Raw genomic sequence first — 13,845 nt, 5'->3', positions numbered from 1 at the left:
TTGTGTATGTCTAGATACAAAAGCCTAGCCTGGATCATTGAGCCTGTGTTCATTTTACTGGTTCTGTTTATCAACTCATTGTGTGCCCAAAGCCGAAGGTCCTCGGTTTTAACATCCTTAAAAGACATGTAAAGCCTACATTTGCCTACAGTGTATATCAGTTGGGCATGTCTCCCCCACCCAAATGGCATCATTTGTACTGCATATATCTCCTCCGCTTGCCAGCACCATCACATTTTCCTATATGCAAACAACATACACACACAGACCCATATTCAGCATACATTTCATCAAGAATACAGGCTCACACAGGCAGAACTGTCTCTGATAAAAGTTCTGCTTTGTTTGAGCTGAGCTCAGGAGAGGAGGTTAGGAGAAAAAAAATTGAAGCTGAGTTTCTATGGGAACCAGCAATGCCATCTCTTTACTGGCTGCTAAACTGGAGAGTGTGTTTAGTAATCTGAGTTTTGAACAACTGAGCATGTTTGGCAAGCCAGAAATCAAAGCAAAGTGATTAAGGAGATGTTGCAGCCTTACAATTAATCTCTGGACAACCAGTGTGGCAGGTATTGAAAGATTTCAAAGAGGCTGTTCACTGATTACATTTTTGTGTGTGGGGTTTACATGTCCTTTAAATGAAGCTGTTCCCACTATACATTCATCCAGTACATCACATGTTCATATGCTGCACAGCATTGCCTACACAGTACCCACTTCTACAGCTGTTCCTTATGCCTCAAGCACAAAAAATATTCCTGCCATTGCCTGAATGTTCTCTGTTAAGTACTGAAGACCATATTTTGATTTATTAAAAACTATTAGTTGAAAATGAAATCTGGTACCAGACTACACTGTGAATAAAAAAGTAACAGCAAAATGGCTGTATTCATATCTATACATACAGATAATCCTTTTGTGTGTACCCAAACCAAGTGATTATGGTTTAGTTAATTCCCTATGTTAACCCTGGCCTGTCCCATGGCCATCCCCGCCAATCAAAAAGCCATACCTAACTGCTTAAAACTTCAGAGCACTTCTTACACTAGAGCAGCAGCTGTCTGGAAGTCACAGCTGGTAGATTGTACAGTACCGACTGGAATTGCTGAACATGATGACAGAGGAAGATTAAATGTCAGTTTACATGACCCACATATATTCAATCTGCATATTTTGCTATGTGATTACTAAATCCCAAATATGTTTACTACTGATCGAGCAGTACTCCGAGTCTTGCTGCCATTCAAAGACCATGACTGAGTAATGTCCCATGTTCAACTAAAGAGATGTTTTAGATTCTTTTATGTCCTTAGTACAGTTGTTAAGCATAGCCTGCGTTTTTTGAGCAAGCAAGGAAAGAGGGCTCACATTCATTCAAGCCTGTTTTTCTAAGCCAAGAGTGACAGATGCTGTATTACAGCTGAAATTCATAAGGCTTATAAAGTCACTCAAACAGTAGGCCAGTACAAAGAAGGTGTTTTTAGTGATACACACTTGTTCAATAACTGCAGTGTTGATTTCATACAGTTTTTTTCTGGGGGTTTTTTTATGTTTTTGATTTCTGTGTGGCTTGTTGGTAGAAGAATTCAATTGACTCCATTGCTACAGCCCACGCATACTGTAAGTGATAGCTAGAAGGAGTATGAGTGCTTTATGAAAAATTGCAGGGGCAACTAGTCACCCAGTGTGTGTAGCAAAAGGCTTGAAATTCCGTATTTATATATAGAATAGCTGGCATATGACAGATTACAGCCAAGGGTTTTCTTACAAGTTTAGAGGATATATTTGGTTGGCATTTCTTATCAATAGAAATATAGGAAAGAATGTTGTCATGTTAAGAATACATACGAATCAAATTTTTGCTTGTACTAATTAAAGCAGGCCAGTTAGCAAAAATACACTACAATTCAAGTGAAGTGAAAGATCTAGTCCCTGACTAATTAACTGGAACATTTTTTTGCCTCTCCATTTATGCTCACATTGCTTTCCCAGCGTGCTCAACCTGCACTCTAAAGCATGTGTTTGCTGCTATGCAGGACACTACATATATATGGAATGATACCTATAACTGATACATTATTAAAGGTTCAAAATATTGAAAAGGCAGGCACTCCAGATATTAGATGAAAGTAGACAGCAGTAGCTCAGAAAAATAAAGTAAAATCAAAAAGTTTATTTATACTAACACATGATGCTATTAGCATTACGCGTTTCATACCATGCGGTACTTAATCATAGGCTATGATTAAGTACCGCACGGTACGAAACGCGTAAGGCTAATAGCCTAAACTAAATTTTTACTTATGAACGTGTGTTTTTTCCTTGGTTCAAACATTATTAAAGGTTGACAAATAGTGGAACGAGTGGGCTCATGAAAATGTTCACTTAATTTGTCAGCTTCAGAAGCCAGTACACAACGACTTTGATGTAGTTAGCCAGCTTGAATATACTGCAATATATGGACAAATAATCCTTGTTTTGTTTAAAGGAGAAGGAAAGGCTAAGTCACTTGGGGGTGCCAAAATGTTAGGCACCCCCAAGTGACTTTAATCGCTTACCTTGTACCCCGGGCTGGTTCCCCAGTTAGGAGAAAACAGCACCAGCCCGGGGTACCTGTGGCGGGGCGCTTCCTCCTTCCTGCTTCGTTTTGCAAGTACTAAACGACAGGCACATGCGCAGTAGAGTGAATAGCTGACTTCTCTGTTAAAGTTCGGCTTCTCACTCTACTGCGCATGCGTGCGTGAGCGAAGACGGAAGGAGGAAGCGCTGCAGGTACCCCGGGCTGGTGCTGTTCTCTCCTAACAGGGGCACCAGCCTGGGGTAAAAGGTAGGCGATTTAAGTCACTTGGGGGTGCCTAAAATTTTGGCACCCCCAAGTGACTTTGCCTTTCCTTCTCCTTTAAAGGGAGGGCATTTCCCAGTAGCTTAGAGCACCGAATGTCTTATATATATTGATAATGGGTGCAGAGGACTTATTGTTTCTGTCCACATGGGTAACTAGGCCACTCCATCAGAGTGGCCAGTTCATATGTAGCTAGTATATTAACTGAATCATCGTGGGGTTTGACTGCTTAGACCACAAAGGTTCACACTTCTACTATTGAAATTCATTTTTGTAGAAATTAAAATGATATATAGTCTTATGTTTACATGTTACACAAATATTTAATGTATGTTTTTGGTGGTGTTCCGTATAAATTTATACACCATTAGAATTAGGAATAGACCCATGAACAAACCCGTGTTTAAAAAAAAAAATCTTTATTTGTTTAGTTAGATTTTTTTTTATTAATTCATACATGTTAATTATTATCGTGATAAGATATTCTTATTCATCAAGTGCAATAGTGCAAGCGTAGGCTTTACAAAATGAAATTCCCATGTGTCTGGGTTAGTTTCTGTCTAGTAATGCTTGATCTACTCTATTTCATTTTTATGAATCAGTATGAGTCAGGCTTTGCATTTCCTGAACCTTTCACATGTTGAAATATGTGAGACATAGATGTGCATTTTGCCTGTTACATAAAAGCTAGATCAATTGCTTAATTACAGTCAGGCAAAAGTTGTTTCAGAAGAGGTTTCTTTCCACACTCCAAAATACATACAGCATGTTAATTGGCCCATGATCAAATTGAACCAGTATGTGTTTTTGGTAGGGATCTAAGATTGTAAGCCCCACGGGGTCAGGGGTGGACGTGAATAATTAACAAGCACTGTGTAACATGTTGGTGCTGTATAAATGAAGGATAATAGTAATGTGAGTTTCAGTTCTTGATATATAAATGCACCCTGTTTAACTGCGAAGAAAGAAAATATAACTAGATTTTGGCAAACCACTTGCTATTTGTTCAGTGCTATATTACAGACCGCAAAATTGAGGACTGTGTTTATTTAATCAGGATCTCCATCCAAAAACTGCTTTTTACATAGTGAACAAAAATATAATTCTAAGCAGTATCATGATTAATCATTTCTATTGAGGTTTTCATCTATGCACTTTTTTGCATTTCCCTACTATATAAATACATTCATACATACATCGCCTGTATTATTATTATTGTTATTACTAACTAACAAATGTAGGGCCTGTTGTGCAATCAAGGATGCATGAGTTTTATTAAAACTAAAAACAAATTAAATCCATAATTGCCCATTTCATGAAAGGCATAATGAGTGCCGCCCTGCAGTTCAAAAAAGGTGCATTGAGTGGCCCCTCCAGCATATCATGACAGGCACCGTGTGTGACCTGTAGAATGTCTCAACAGCCATAGTATGTGCCCCCCCCCCCCCCAGGATTTCACGACAACCACGGTGTCTGACCCCCAGTATTTCACGATAGGCAGTCCCTCCAACATTTCATGACAGGCACAATGAGTGCCCCCCATCATCTCATGATAGGCACAGTGTGTGGCCTCCAGCATTTTATGACAGGCACAGTAAGTGCCCCCCAAGCATTTCATGACATGACATGATTGCGAATTTTGTATTCACAGAGCGAAAGCTTTCTAAATATAGCATATTCGCAAATTGAGAATATTAATGCACACACTCTGTGTCCCAGTTCTGACACAACTTTGGTGGCAGAAAAAATGTTTGCTGAACTGATTTTGCAAATTGCAAAATTATATTTGCAAAATTAACATAGGCGCTATATTTGCACACAATAAACAAGCAAAGAGGGCATGCTCAGCATACCGCAATCTTAGATGTAAATTATTGTGCTAAATTGGCATTTCACTTCTATTCACAAAAAAGGAAAGATGGGCACAGTAGTACAAAATGTCAGCGTTTAGGGGAAAACGTGCAAAACCATTTGAGGGAAAAAAATGCGCTGTGCAAACTTTATAAATGACCCCCACTGAGTGCCCCCAGCATTTCATGATAGACACAGTGTATGCTGCTCCAGCATTATGGAGACATCTTTATTGGAGCAGGGAGAGGAAGAAGATATATATAGATATATATATATATATATATATATATATATATATATATATATACTGACCAACTGGAGAGGCTAAAATAATTATGGCCACTTTGCAGAGGGATTTGGTCGAGACTGGCCAATGGCCCACTGCTGCTGAGGGTAGTATATCAGCTCCAAACTGTGCATCATTAGTGCAGAGAGAATTTTTAAGATTATGTGACCCCCCCCCCATTTTTGCACACAGATAATATTCTTTCAGGCCACATATTCATAAATTTTCCACTTTCTATGTGCCCCAGATATGGGAGTTATTTTGAAGATTGATACATTTTCCATGTATCTCTAAACTTTTATTTGTTTTGCAAACAGTATGCACATACATTAAATATAGTCACACACTATGTAATACAGCTATTTTAAAGTTGTCATTTCATTCATATGCCTGAGTAAGTTTTACCTGTTACAGTAATGTTTCAAGGCAATGACCAGCAATAGAATATTGGGCAATACTCCTACACACTCATCGTTAAAATCATAGAGTGAATGGGTTCAAACATATGACGTGTAAAAAAAAGTAGCTTGGAAGCACTTCTACATATTTGAATGCTAGGCATTTCAATGCCTACCCGCCTGCTTACATGTTTTATACTCTCTATTAAACCATTTGTTATGGAAGAATCCCCAGCACACGTTTATTTGTAAACAGATGGTTGTTTCACCTCCTTGTTAGCATTCTAGATCAGGTGTAGTCTCTATGTTGTGGCATCCAGCTCAGCTTCTGTTTCCAAATTTCTTGCTCTGCTTTTAATTTCATTATATAAATGACAGAACAGTTTGTACCAATCAACAAGGAAGTTCAACTGGAACAAAAGCACTTGTTTAGACCTGTTTTGACATTTACTTTGATGTAAGTTGAACTTGTTCAAAGCAGAATGTTTAGCTAATTTTTGCTTCATAATTATTCATAAAGGAAATAACAATAGCCCTACATGTTTTGCTGATCATATGTAAACTATTATTAACCCTCCCCAAACATTGAGTTCAAGCAGTCCGCATGGCCCAATGCTACATGTGATGGCCAACATATAACCACATAAACAAATGTTTACTGTGCCATGGAGTTTCATAAAATAAATTGATAAAGGAGAAGTTAATGCAGTGCAATGAATCTCTTTTTATTATATTTTTAGTGCCCATGTCACAGAATATTTCTACTATAGTAAACAGAATTTCCCCTAATTCCTATCATTGTATGTAGTTAGAGAGCTCTTAACTAAAACTGATTTTTGCACACTAAAAAAGATCCAAATGAACTTATAGTGAGCATGGTGGCTCACTTGCACTACTGAATCTACTGAGGTTAAGTTTGGCCAGGCCAGTACCGGCAAGGAGTTTGTGGGGTTAATTTATCAATGCTGGTCAAACATGCACCAATTTGCAGATGTGCAGTTTGAATAAAGAATGTTTCCTTGTATTTATATTCTCTACTGTAGCAGAGTCTGTATTTCTGACCACTGAATGATTGTGAATAATCATGCTTAGAACATTATTTTTTTCTTTTTGGGTTCATCACAATTTGTCATAAGGCAGTACTTTTGTCATGTATTAAAGGTGCTTTTATAACTGATTTTTTTTTTTTTTTGCCATGTATTTATTGCAAACAGGAGGAATGTTCCACCACTGTTCTCATTTGGTTAACAACCTAGGCAATGGTAGACAGGTTCAGACCTTATTGGACTATTGTGATGAGATAGGATAAAATTATATTCTATCAGAACTGTCCTCTAATAGGCCCACAAGAACAATAAATTGAACTGCCTGGACATATAACGTCATTGAACTGGGTTTGTTTGTGATATTCCAAAATTCCATTCAATGAATTCTATAAGTGCTGTTGATAGTATTGTATTAATCTCCATGATGACCAGTTAATGCTTCCTGCTCATTGGTGGCTGTAGGGAAGCTGTAGATATGACATTTTTGCCATCAGGGACAGGCCATGTTTCTTTGAGTAAATGATATGTATTTAATCTGTGTTTATTTTTGTTCATTCTAGGTACAGGCAGTTGCAACTAAGTACAGAGAGCAAAGTATCTGAACTTCTTCATCAGACAAAACTCAAGTCCTTTGAAGCTGAGCGGTCTCATATACTGCAGGAGGAGGCAATGGAGAACCTACAGAAGTGTCAATTAGAATGTGAAAAATATCAGAAAAAGCTAGAGGTATGGTTAATATAAAAGTAATACACACCAAACCTATACAAATTAGTAAAAGATAAAAACAATTCTCTTCAATTACCCTAGCAACCAAATAGATAGAGTTTGTTAAATAAATGTGAGTACTGTAGGATAAGAACCAATCAACAAATAGGCGGACCTGACAGGGAACTACATCATGTATTTGCTTCTATGAATGCGAAGATGTCATAGGAAATAACAAACAGATATTTATTAAAATAAATAAAGGCAAAAGTGTTTTTATCAAATCCATTATAATGTAAACAAGTGAATGTAGCTTATTTTATTTTCACACATGATGATCCACATTATAACAAATTTTCTCAAGGGTTCTCTTGGGGCTGTGGTTGATAATCTTTCTATGGCCATTTGTTATGGCATCATTGCTTACATTGACTATGGAAGGTATGACAATTGCCACATAGATAGCTGAGAGTAATGGTTGTTTCCATGTTAGAAATACTTTGACTGTGTGAAGCAGAAAGCTTAGTCAGCCACCAAGGATATTATGTTACTACTCTGAGTAATTAAAGGGAGATGTGCATCTAGCTCTGCTGTCATACTTTTTTGAAATGCAGAAATGGACACATTACTACCGACTGAAATCAAAGTTTACGGGTGGTTTTGAGCAACTAAAGAATTTTCAGAAAGGAAAAAAAATCATGCTGCCTTTACCTTGACCTATGGTTTCCAGTTGGTTATGATTTAATCATATTTTGTTCTTGTGTTCTCAGGTTTTTGGAGCACCTGTTTTCCTTTAAAGGGAAACTATAGTAAAGCTCCAAGCCTTATTAACCCCACACCCTTTAATCCCACATTGCCTGCCAATTTGCTTGATTTGGTGAAACCAGCATTTCCAACCCACATTCATTAAGATAAATCTACCCAGGGATCATTCTTTTGTTGTGCAATGTCCACATGAAATCCACACTCCAAGCTTCTGCTTTATTACAATATGCCCCCTTGATATCATACACAAACATTACTTGCTATAGGGATCCTAGAGGTGCCAGAGTTTACTCTGTAAGTTAATTCTGGACCTGGCGTCTTTTGCCTCAGGGAGGGGATTATTCTTATAAAACAGTGTGCCGCTATTTGCAAGTACAATTCCCAATGCATGCTTAGTTACTAAGATTAGTGCAAAGGCAAAGCTGCATCCATCCAAATGCTATTCACAAAGGTATTTGGCTCCTCTTTGTGCTTTGCACCAAATACTTGGCAGAACAAGGTGCAGAGCACAGAAAGGATAAAAGTTTGTGCTGGAATCTTAATTTAGGACCCTAAACTGCAACTATTTGACCAAAAGAAATTCCTATTTGCATGGATTCTATAGGGCTGAATCACTAAAGTGCGTTAAAACGTGCGCTATTTATAGCATGCAGTAAAATTTTTTAGCGTGTCTAATTTTTCGCGACTTAATGAACGATTCACTAAAAGCATACTTGCGTTAATTTATGCACAATACTGCATGCGTTATTTTAGTCGCGAAGACTATTTTCGTGTGGTATTTGACGGTACATGCGCTAATAGTCGCTGCGTATAAATTTATTGCCGCTTATAAATAGTAGCGTATAAATAGTAACCGCATATAAATAGTTGTGCGAATAAACGCACGCCATGTTAGCCATACATGCCAATACTTGTGGAAAATTACTGTACTGAAAATGACCATTTCCCTGCAAACTGAAAGCTGCATCACTATAGGGCCAACACAGACTTGAATAAATCCCACTGCAAAGTCCATATTGTGTTGCCAAAAGCTCATTAACTGTACTTTTCTATAATTACCACCTGGCCCAAGTAGGTGTTAATTTTCGCATAGACTAATGCGATATTTAGCGCGTCTAAGTGTTTGTGAATCATGCGATAAAAATTAACGCACTTTAGTGAATCAGCCCTTATATCTGTTAAAGGATTTCCTACATCAAAATTACAGCTTTTCTCTTCAGTTATTTACAAGAATTCCCACAACTTTGTCAATGACATTCTGAGCCTATTTCCTTCATTTTTTTTTCCACTCCGTAAAAAAGAAAAAACACTGTAGCAGTCTTTTTCTGTCTATTTCATTCTATTTCTGTAATCAAACCATAAAAGGTGATTGTATTGAACTAGATTAGAAAGGCCTGTCAAATTTATTTAGATTATGTAAGTCTTGAGCAGGTTGAGCAACTATATATTTTGATCTAAACAAAGGATTTTATGGTAGCGAAATACACATTACAAAAAAGGATAAGATAAAATATAGTGATTATCCATAAATAACCTTTTCCTCAGCAACAATCTCACCTAAATGACCAGTTATGCTAGTAATATGAAATGATAGATTGTTTTTTGATGCTTTAACATAAGATTAAGTGGAAAAGAAACTTGCTGTATAGCAGATGTTTTTGTGTTTTATTTGGTTGTTAAGGTACGACATTCAATCAAGTCCCTACTTGGCAAATGAGAAGATTAAAACCATTTATTGTACCTTTCAGTGGGAAAATCCCAGAGTTTGGGAAGCACTGCAATATATGGTAGATGTTGCTCTTTGGAAGGAAGTTGTTTGAAATATCCTTGACTTGCTGAGTGAAAGGGCATTTTATTGTTTACTGGACGCAATAGTGTGGAAGTCTAACTGGCATCACTTCTGGTGTTTGATGTGCGAGTGATGTCTGGGCCTAATTCTTTAGGTCAAGTGTTCTGCGCCAATTTACACTGGGTGCAAAGGGAACACTGGAACTACCACCTGGTCACAAGGTCAATAGCATCAATAGCGCAGCGCTCAATTCGAAACAGAAGGCAGAATGCTGGTGCCACATGGAGCTGATTCTCGGTCTGTGGAAAAATGCTTGCAGAGAATTAGCCCCTCCGCTGGCATCAGCCTTCTACCTTTATATCAAAGAAAGGGGCTTGCACTCAAATAAAGCAATTCCCACAGGTACTAATATCTTATTTTTAAAAGTGTCACAAAAAAGCACAATATTGCAACTACATTACAATACAATAAATCATATACAGTACATATCACAAGATGAGCGTAACACAATAAAACAGGGAGCGGATACTGTGGCCAAAATGAGTATGCCCCAGCGTTTTGGCGAAAAGCCTTTGTCATGGAGAATTCCCCTTGAGACGCTTTATAAAGATATTGCTTTTTTTAGAATTCCATGTGTGAATTGCTTTATTTGAGTGCAAGCCCTTTCTTTGATTTAATTGTAGCTTTATGTACCTGTATGGAGGTATATTTGGGCTTTTTTGCACCTTACTTTATTCTTTATTTCCTATTTTTTGCTTGTTAGTGTGCCCTCCATTGATCTATATTGTTATCAGCCTCCTACCTTGCCTGCACCTGGAAGCATTGTGTCCGCCCTGGTGCAGGCACATGTGGCAGATATCAGCTCAAAATGTGCGTTTTTGCTGATATATGCCACATGTGCCTGCACCGGGATAGACACAGTGCTTCCAGCAGAGGGGCTGATTCCTGGCCTGTGTTTTTACTTGCAGTTGTAATGGACTCCTCATATCTTTTTGTGAATTTAAACATGATTCTGACAAGATATCTTATGCTTTATGGAACAACTGTTTTTCTGTAACACTGCATTGAACAATCCGAATCGGTTTGAATACTGAGTTTATAGTACTGATGATAATGCTGATCGTTTATTTATTTAGCATTAAGAGCTTTATGATAGCAAGGGAATTTGGGAAATGTTTGCATTGTTTCTCTGGGTCCTTGTTCCACAGATTTTACTATAGAGAGCAGGTTCGAAATAGTGCTGATTCTGTACAGTCTCATAACCCCAGGAATGACTCCAGCAGTGTAAGAAAATGTTGTAATATTTGAGGCATTGTTTTTTGGTTAGTAACAGAAGGTAATACCCTAAAGCGATGCGTTAAAATAAAATTACCCAAGAATGAAGCAAAAGGATTTTGGTCATTTTAACAACACTACAGCTGTTGTTAAATTTCCAAAAAAAACAACTTGTTTTGTCATAATATATGATCATTAAGCATTTATTAAGAGACCTACCCAGTGGGGAAAACATACTGTCCTTCTGTATCACATGAGGAAAATCTGCATTTCATGAATTATACTAACATTGTAATGGAGGCACTTTAACACGGGGCGCATTGTGTTTTATATTTGCATTATAAATCTTACTCTTCAAATACTGATTCTTTCCTCTCCACACTAAGTTGCAGGAAAGTTGCTTTAAACATTCTCCAGCTAAAAAACGTAGTTTATTCCAAGTGTCAATTTTGTGTGACTGTATCTACTGTTTTTATAAAATCTCAATCATATGTAGCCAAACATGACAGTATATGGAAAATAATACCTATTTTATACTATTATTTTGCAGTAAGCAATGCTAAATGCTATTCTATGTAAGTTTCACAGTAGATGGATTACTTTAATATAGCACAATTTTTCCAATTGTTCATTTCAGATTTTAACCAAAGAGTTTTATAGTCTTCAAGCAAGTACAGAAAAGAGAGTTACTGAGCTACAAGCTCAAAATTCTGAGCACCGAGCAAGACTTGAGACCTACGAAAAACTGGAACAGGAGCTTGATGAGGTCATAATGCAGTCTGCAGAAAGTATGTATTCAACAAGCCTTATAATTCCATTTTAGAATTTGAAAATTTACCATGTAATAATCATTATTACATACTAATTCAGAAGGTCTTTCTGGCCCTTTCTCATCAGAGCCCTATAGGGCTTATTGTTAAAAAAAATATATTAAAATTAACGACAAAATTGTATTTAAATTATTGTACTGAAATACATGCTTGCATTTTGCCAGTAACAAAAGTATCAACCCAGGCTTGGGGTAGGGGAATGCACATTAGCAACAAAGTGCAAGGTTCTTTGGTTGGGATTCACGTGCATTTCTAGAAAAAAAAAGTGCAAATATGAATTACAATTAGTAAATAACATTACAATTAGTAAAATCAAGGACTGCTACAGGTAGCTACGAGCTTGCCATTTTGGTTTCAGAAGGAGGTTTTTTTTTTGTTTTTACTTCTGCCTAGTAGCTGAACTACTGCCCTTTGGGTTATTTGCCTTAAAGGGGACATATTGTGTGAAAAACAATATTGTGCCAATGAATTGTACTCAAATTAATATGTATGTATGCAGTGTTTCAGGCTAATTTATAAAAATTTTCTCAAAAAGTCCCATCTGCTCCACTTCCTTCTGCCTCCTTTCTAAGACTGTGCAAGGGGGTCAGGGGCACTCGGCACAGTGCAAGGTAGGACAGGAACCAATCAGCAGCTAGGCTGACCCAATAGGGAACTGAAACCTGTTGAGCAGGGCTGTGATTGGCAACTCCCCTCCTGCTGTGCTTCTGGCAGGGACCATTAGGACACACCCACCCTTCATTTGAAACACAAACAGGGACCTGAGAGGATCTATAGGGAGCTTCAATAAAGATAGTATTCATTTTTAGACCAAAGCAAAATGAGCCCCATATATTATTCATAATTGCCAACAAGATTAGATGTTTTTTAATTTATTCTATATGTCTCCTTTAAGATTAACATAGGTAATTTTTTGAACACATTAATTTAATTATTAGTCAATTTTCTAAAATTTCATAACCCTATTTCTGTTTTAATATATATTATAATTTCTTTATTTTCTACATGATTACATGAATTAGACTTGAATGAAATTGTTTTATATTTATCTAGGGCAAGTACTCCAAAGGAATATAATTTTAATGTAATACTGTTTTCCTTTTATAGTGCAGGATGAGGCTGAATCTGAAAGAGTTTTATTTTCATATGGTTATGGAGCGAATGTCCCTACTACAGCAAAACGGAGGTTGAGACAAAGGTAGACTGCTAATTTTCTTTGTAGCTGTGGCAAACTAAAGCCTTATTTGTAATCCAAGGCAGCTTGGTCTTTTTACATCACTTACTTGTATAGAATTAATGGTAGTAGCTGTTATCTTAAAGGAAAAGTAAAATAGTGGATTCTGCCCTGCTTTGCCGTATAGCCTTTTTTCAAATGACCAGAAGCCAAGTTTTAGCAGGTATTTTCTAATAGAGCTTTCAAAATAATAAATGGTGTGCAGGATAGGGCAATTATTGGGGCAGGGTAGAATAGATTTTTTACTTAAAAATTTTTAGTGTTACTTTTCCTTTAAGGTGGGCATACACAGGCAGATTAAAGCTGTCCTTAAGAGAGATTTGGCAGCTTATCTGACCATTTATGGGGACCCCCGACGAGCCTTCCTTATCAATACCAGCCCGAAAATCAGGCCGGTTTCAATCAGGCAGAAGTAAGTTTCCTGTTGGATCAAGGACAGCATCAGTTCATTGATGCGGTCTTCGGTCCCACGGCTCTTATGTCCGTTGTTTTAATTCGATCATTTGGTCCTGGGGCATATCTGGGAAAGATTTGCTTGTTTGGTGACCTTGCTAAACTGGCGAATCTTAGTATGTATGGCCAGCCTAACTCTGTCTTGATCAGGTAATTCATGTCTAGTGTGAAAAATGCCAATTTATTTTTGTTATATAAATAAAATAAAGTATGATACATAAGGCTATTGTTTAATATTAATGAATCCACAAAGGTGTCCGATAATGTCACATGTAGCACTAAATCGGCCTGTGTGCAGACACAGGAGTTGACGCACAAAAGCATACCTGTTAATGCACACACAGGAGGAAGCAGTTGCGCTGTTTCTCAGCGTA

General features: G+C 37.3%; 1 protein-coding gene across 1 annotated transcript in view; it reads left to right on the top strand.

Annotated features, from left to right (window-relative positions):
• The window catches only part of pibf1 (progesterone immunomodulatory binding factor 1), a gene marked incomplete at its 3' end in the record, with an annotated part of 81,852 nt that overhangs the window by 31,306 nt on the left and 36,701 nt on the right, over positions 1–13,845 (top strand). The window contains 3 exon segments of the mRNA NM_001142161.1: positions 6,981–7,146; positions 11,592–11,742; positions 12,892–12,982. Coding sequence (NP_001135633.1) covers positions 6,981–7,146; positions 11,592–11,742; positions 12,892–12,982 — 408 coding nt within the window.

This window comes from Xenopus tropicalis, chromosome 2, assembly GCF_000004195.4.
Source record: "Xenopus tropicalis strain Nigerian chromosome 2, UCB_Xtro_10.0, whole genome shotgun sequence".
NCBI classification, from domain to species: Eukaryota; Metazoa; Chordata; class Amphibia; order Anura; family Pipidae; genus Xenopus; species Xenopus tropicalis.
This window is presented reverse-complemented; position numbering and strand designations above follow the sequence as displayed.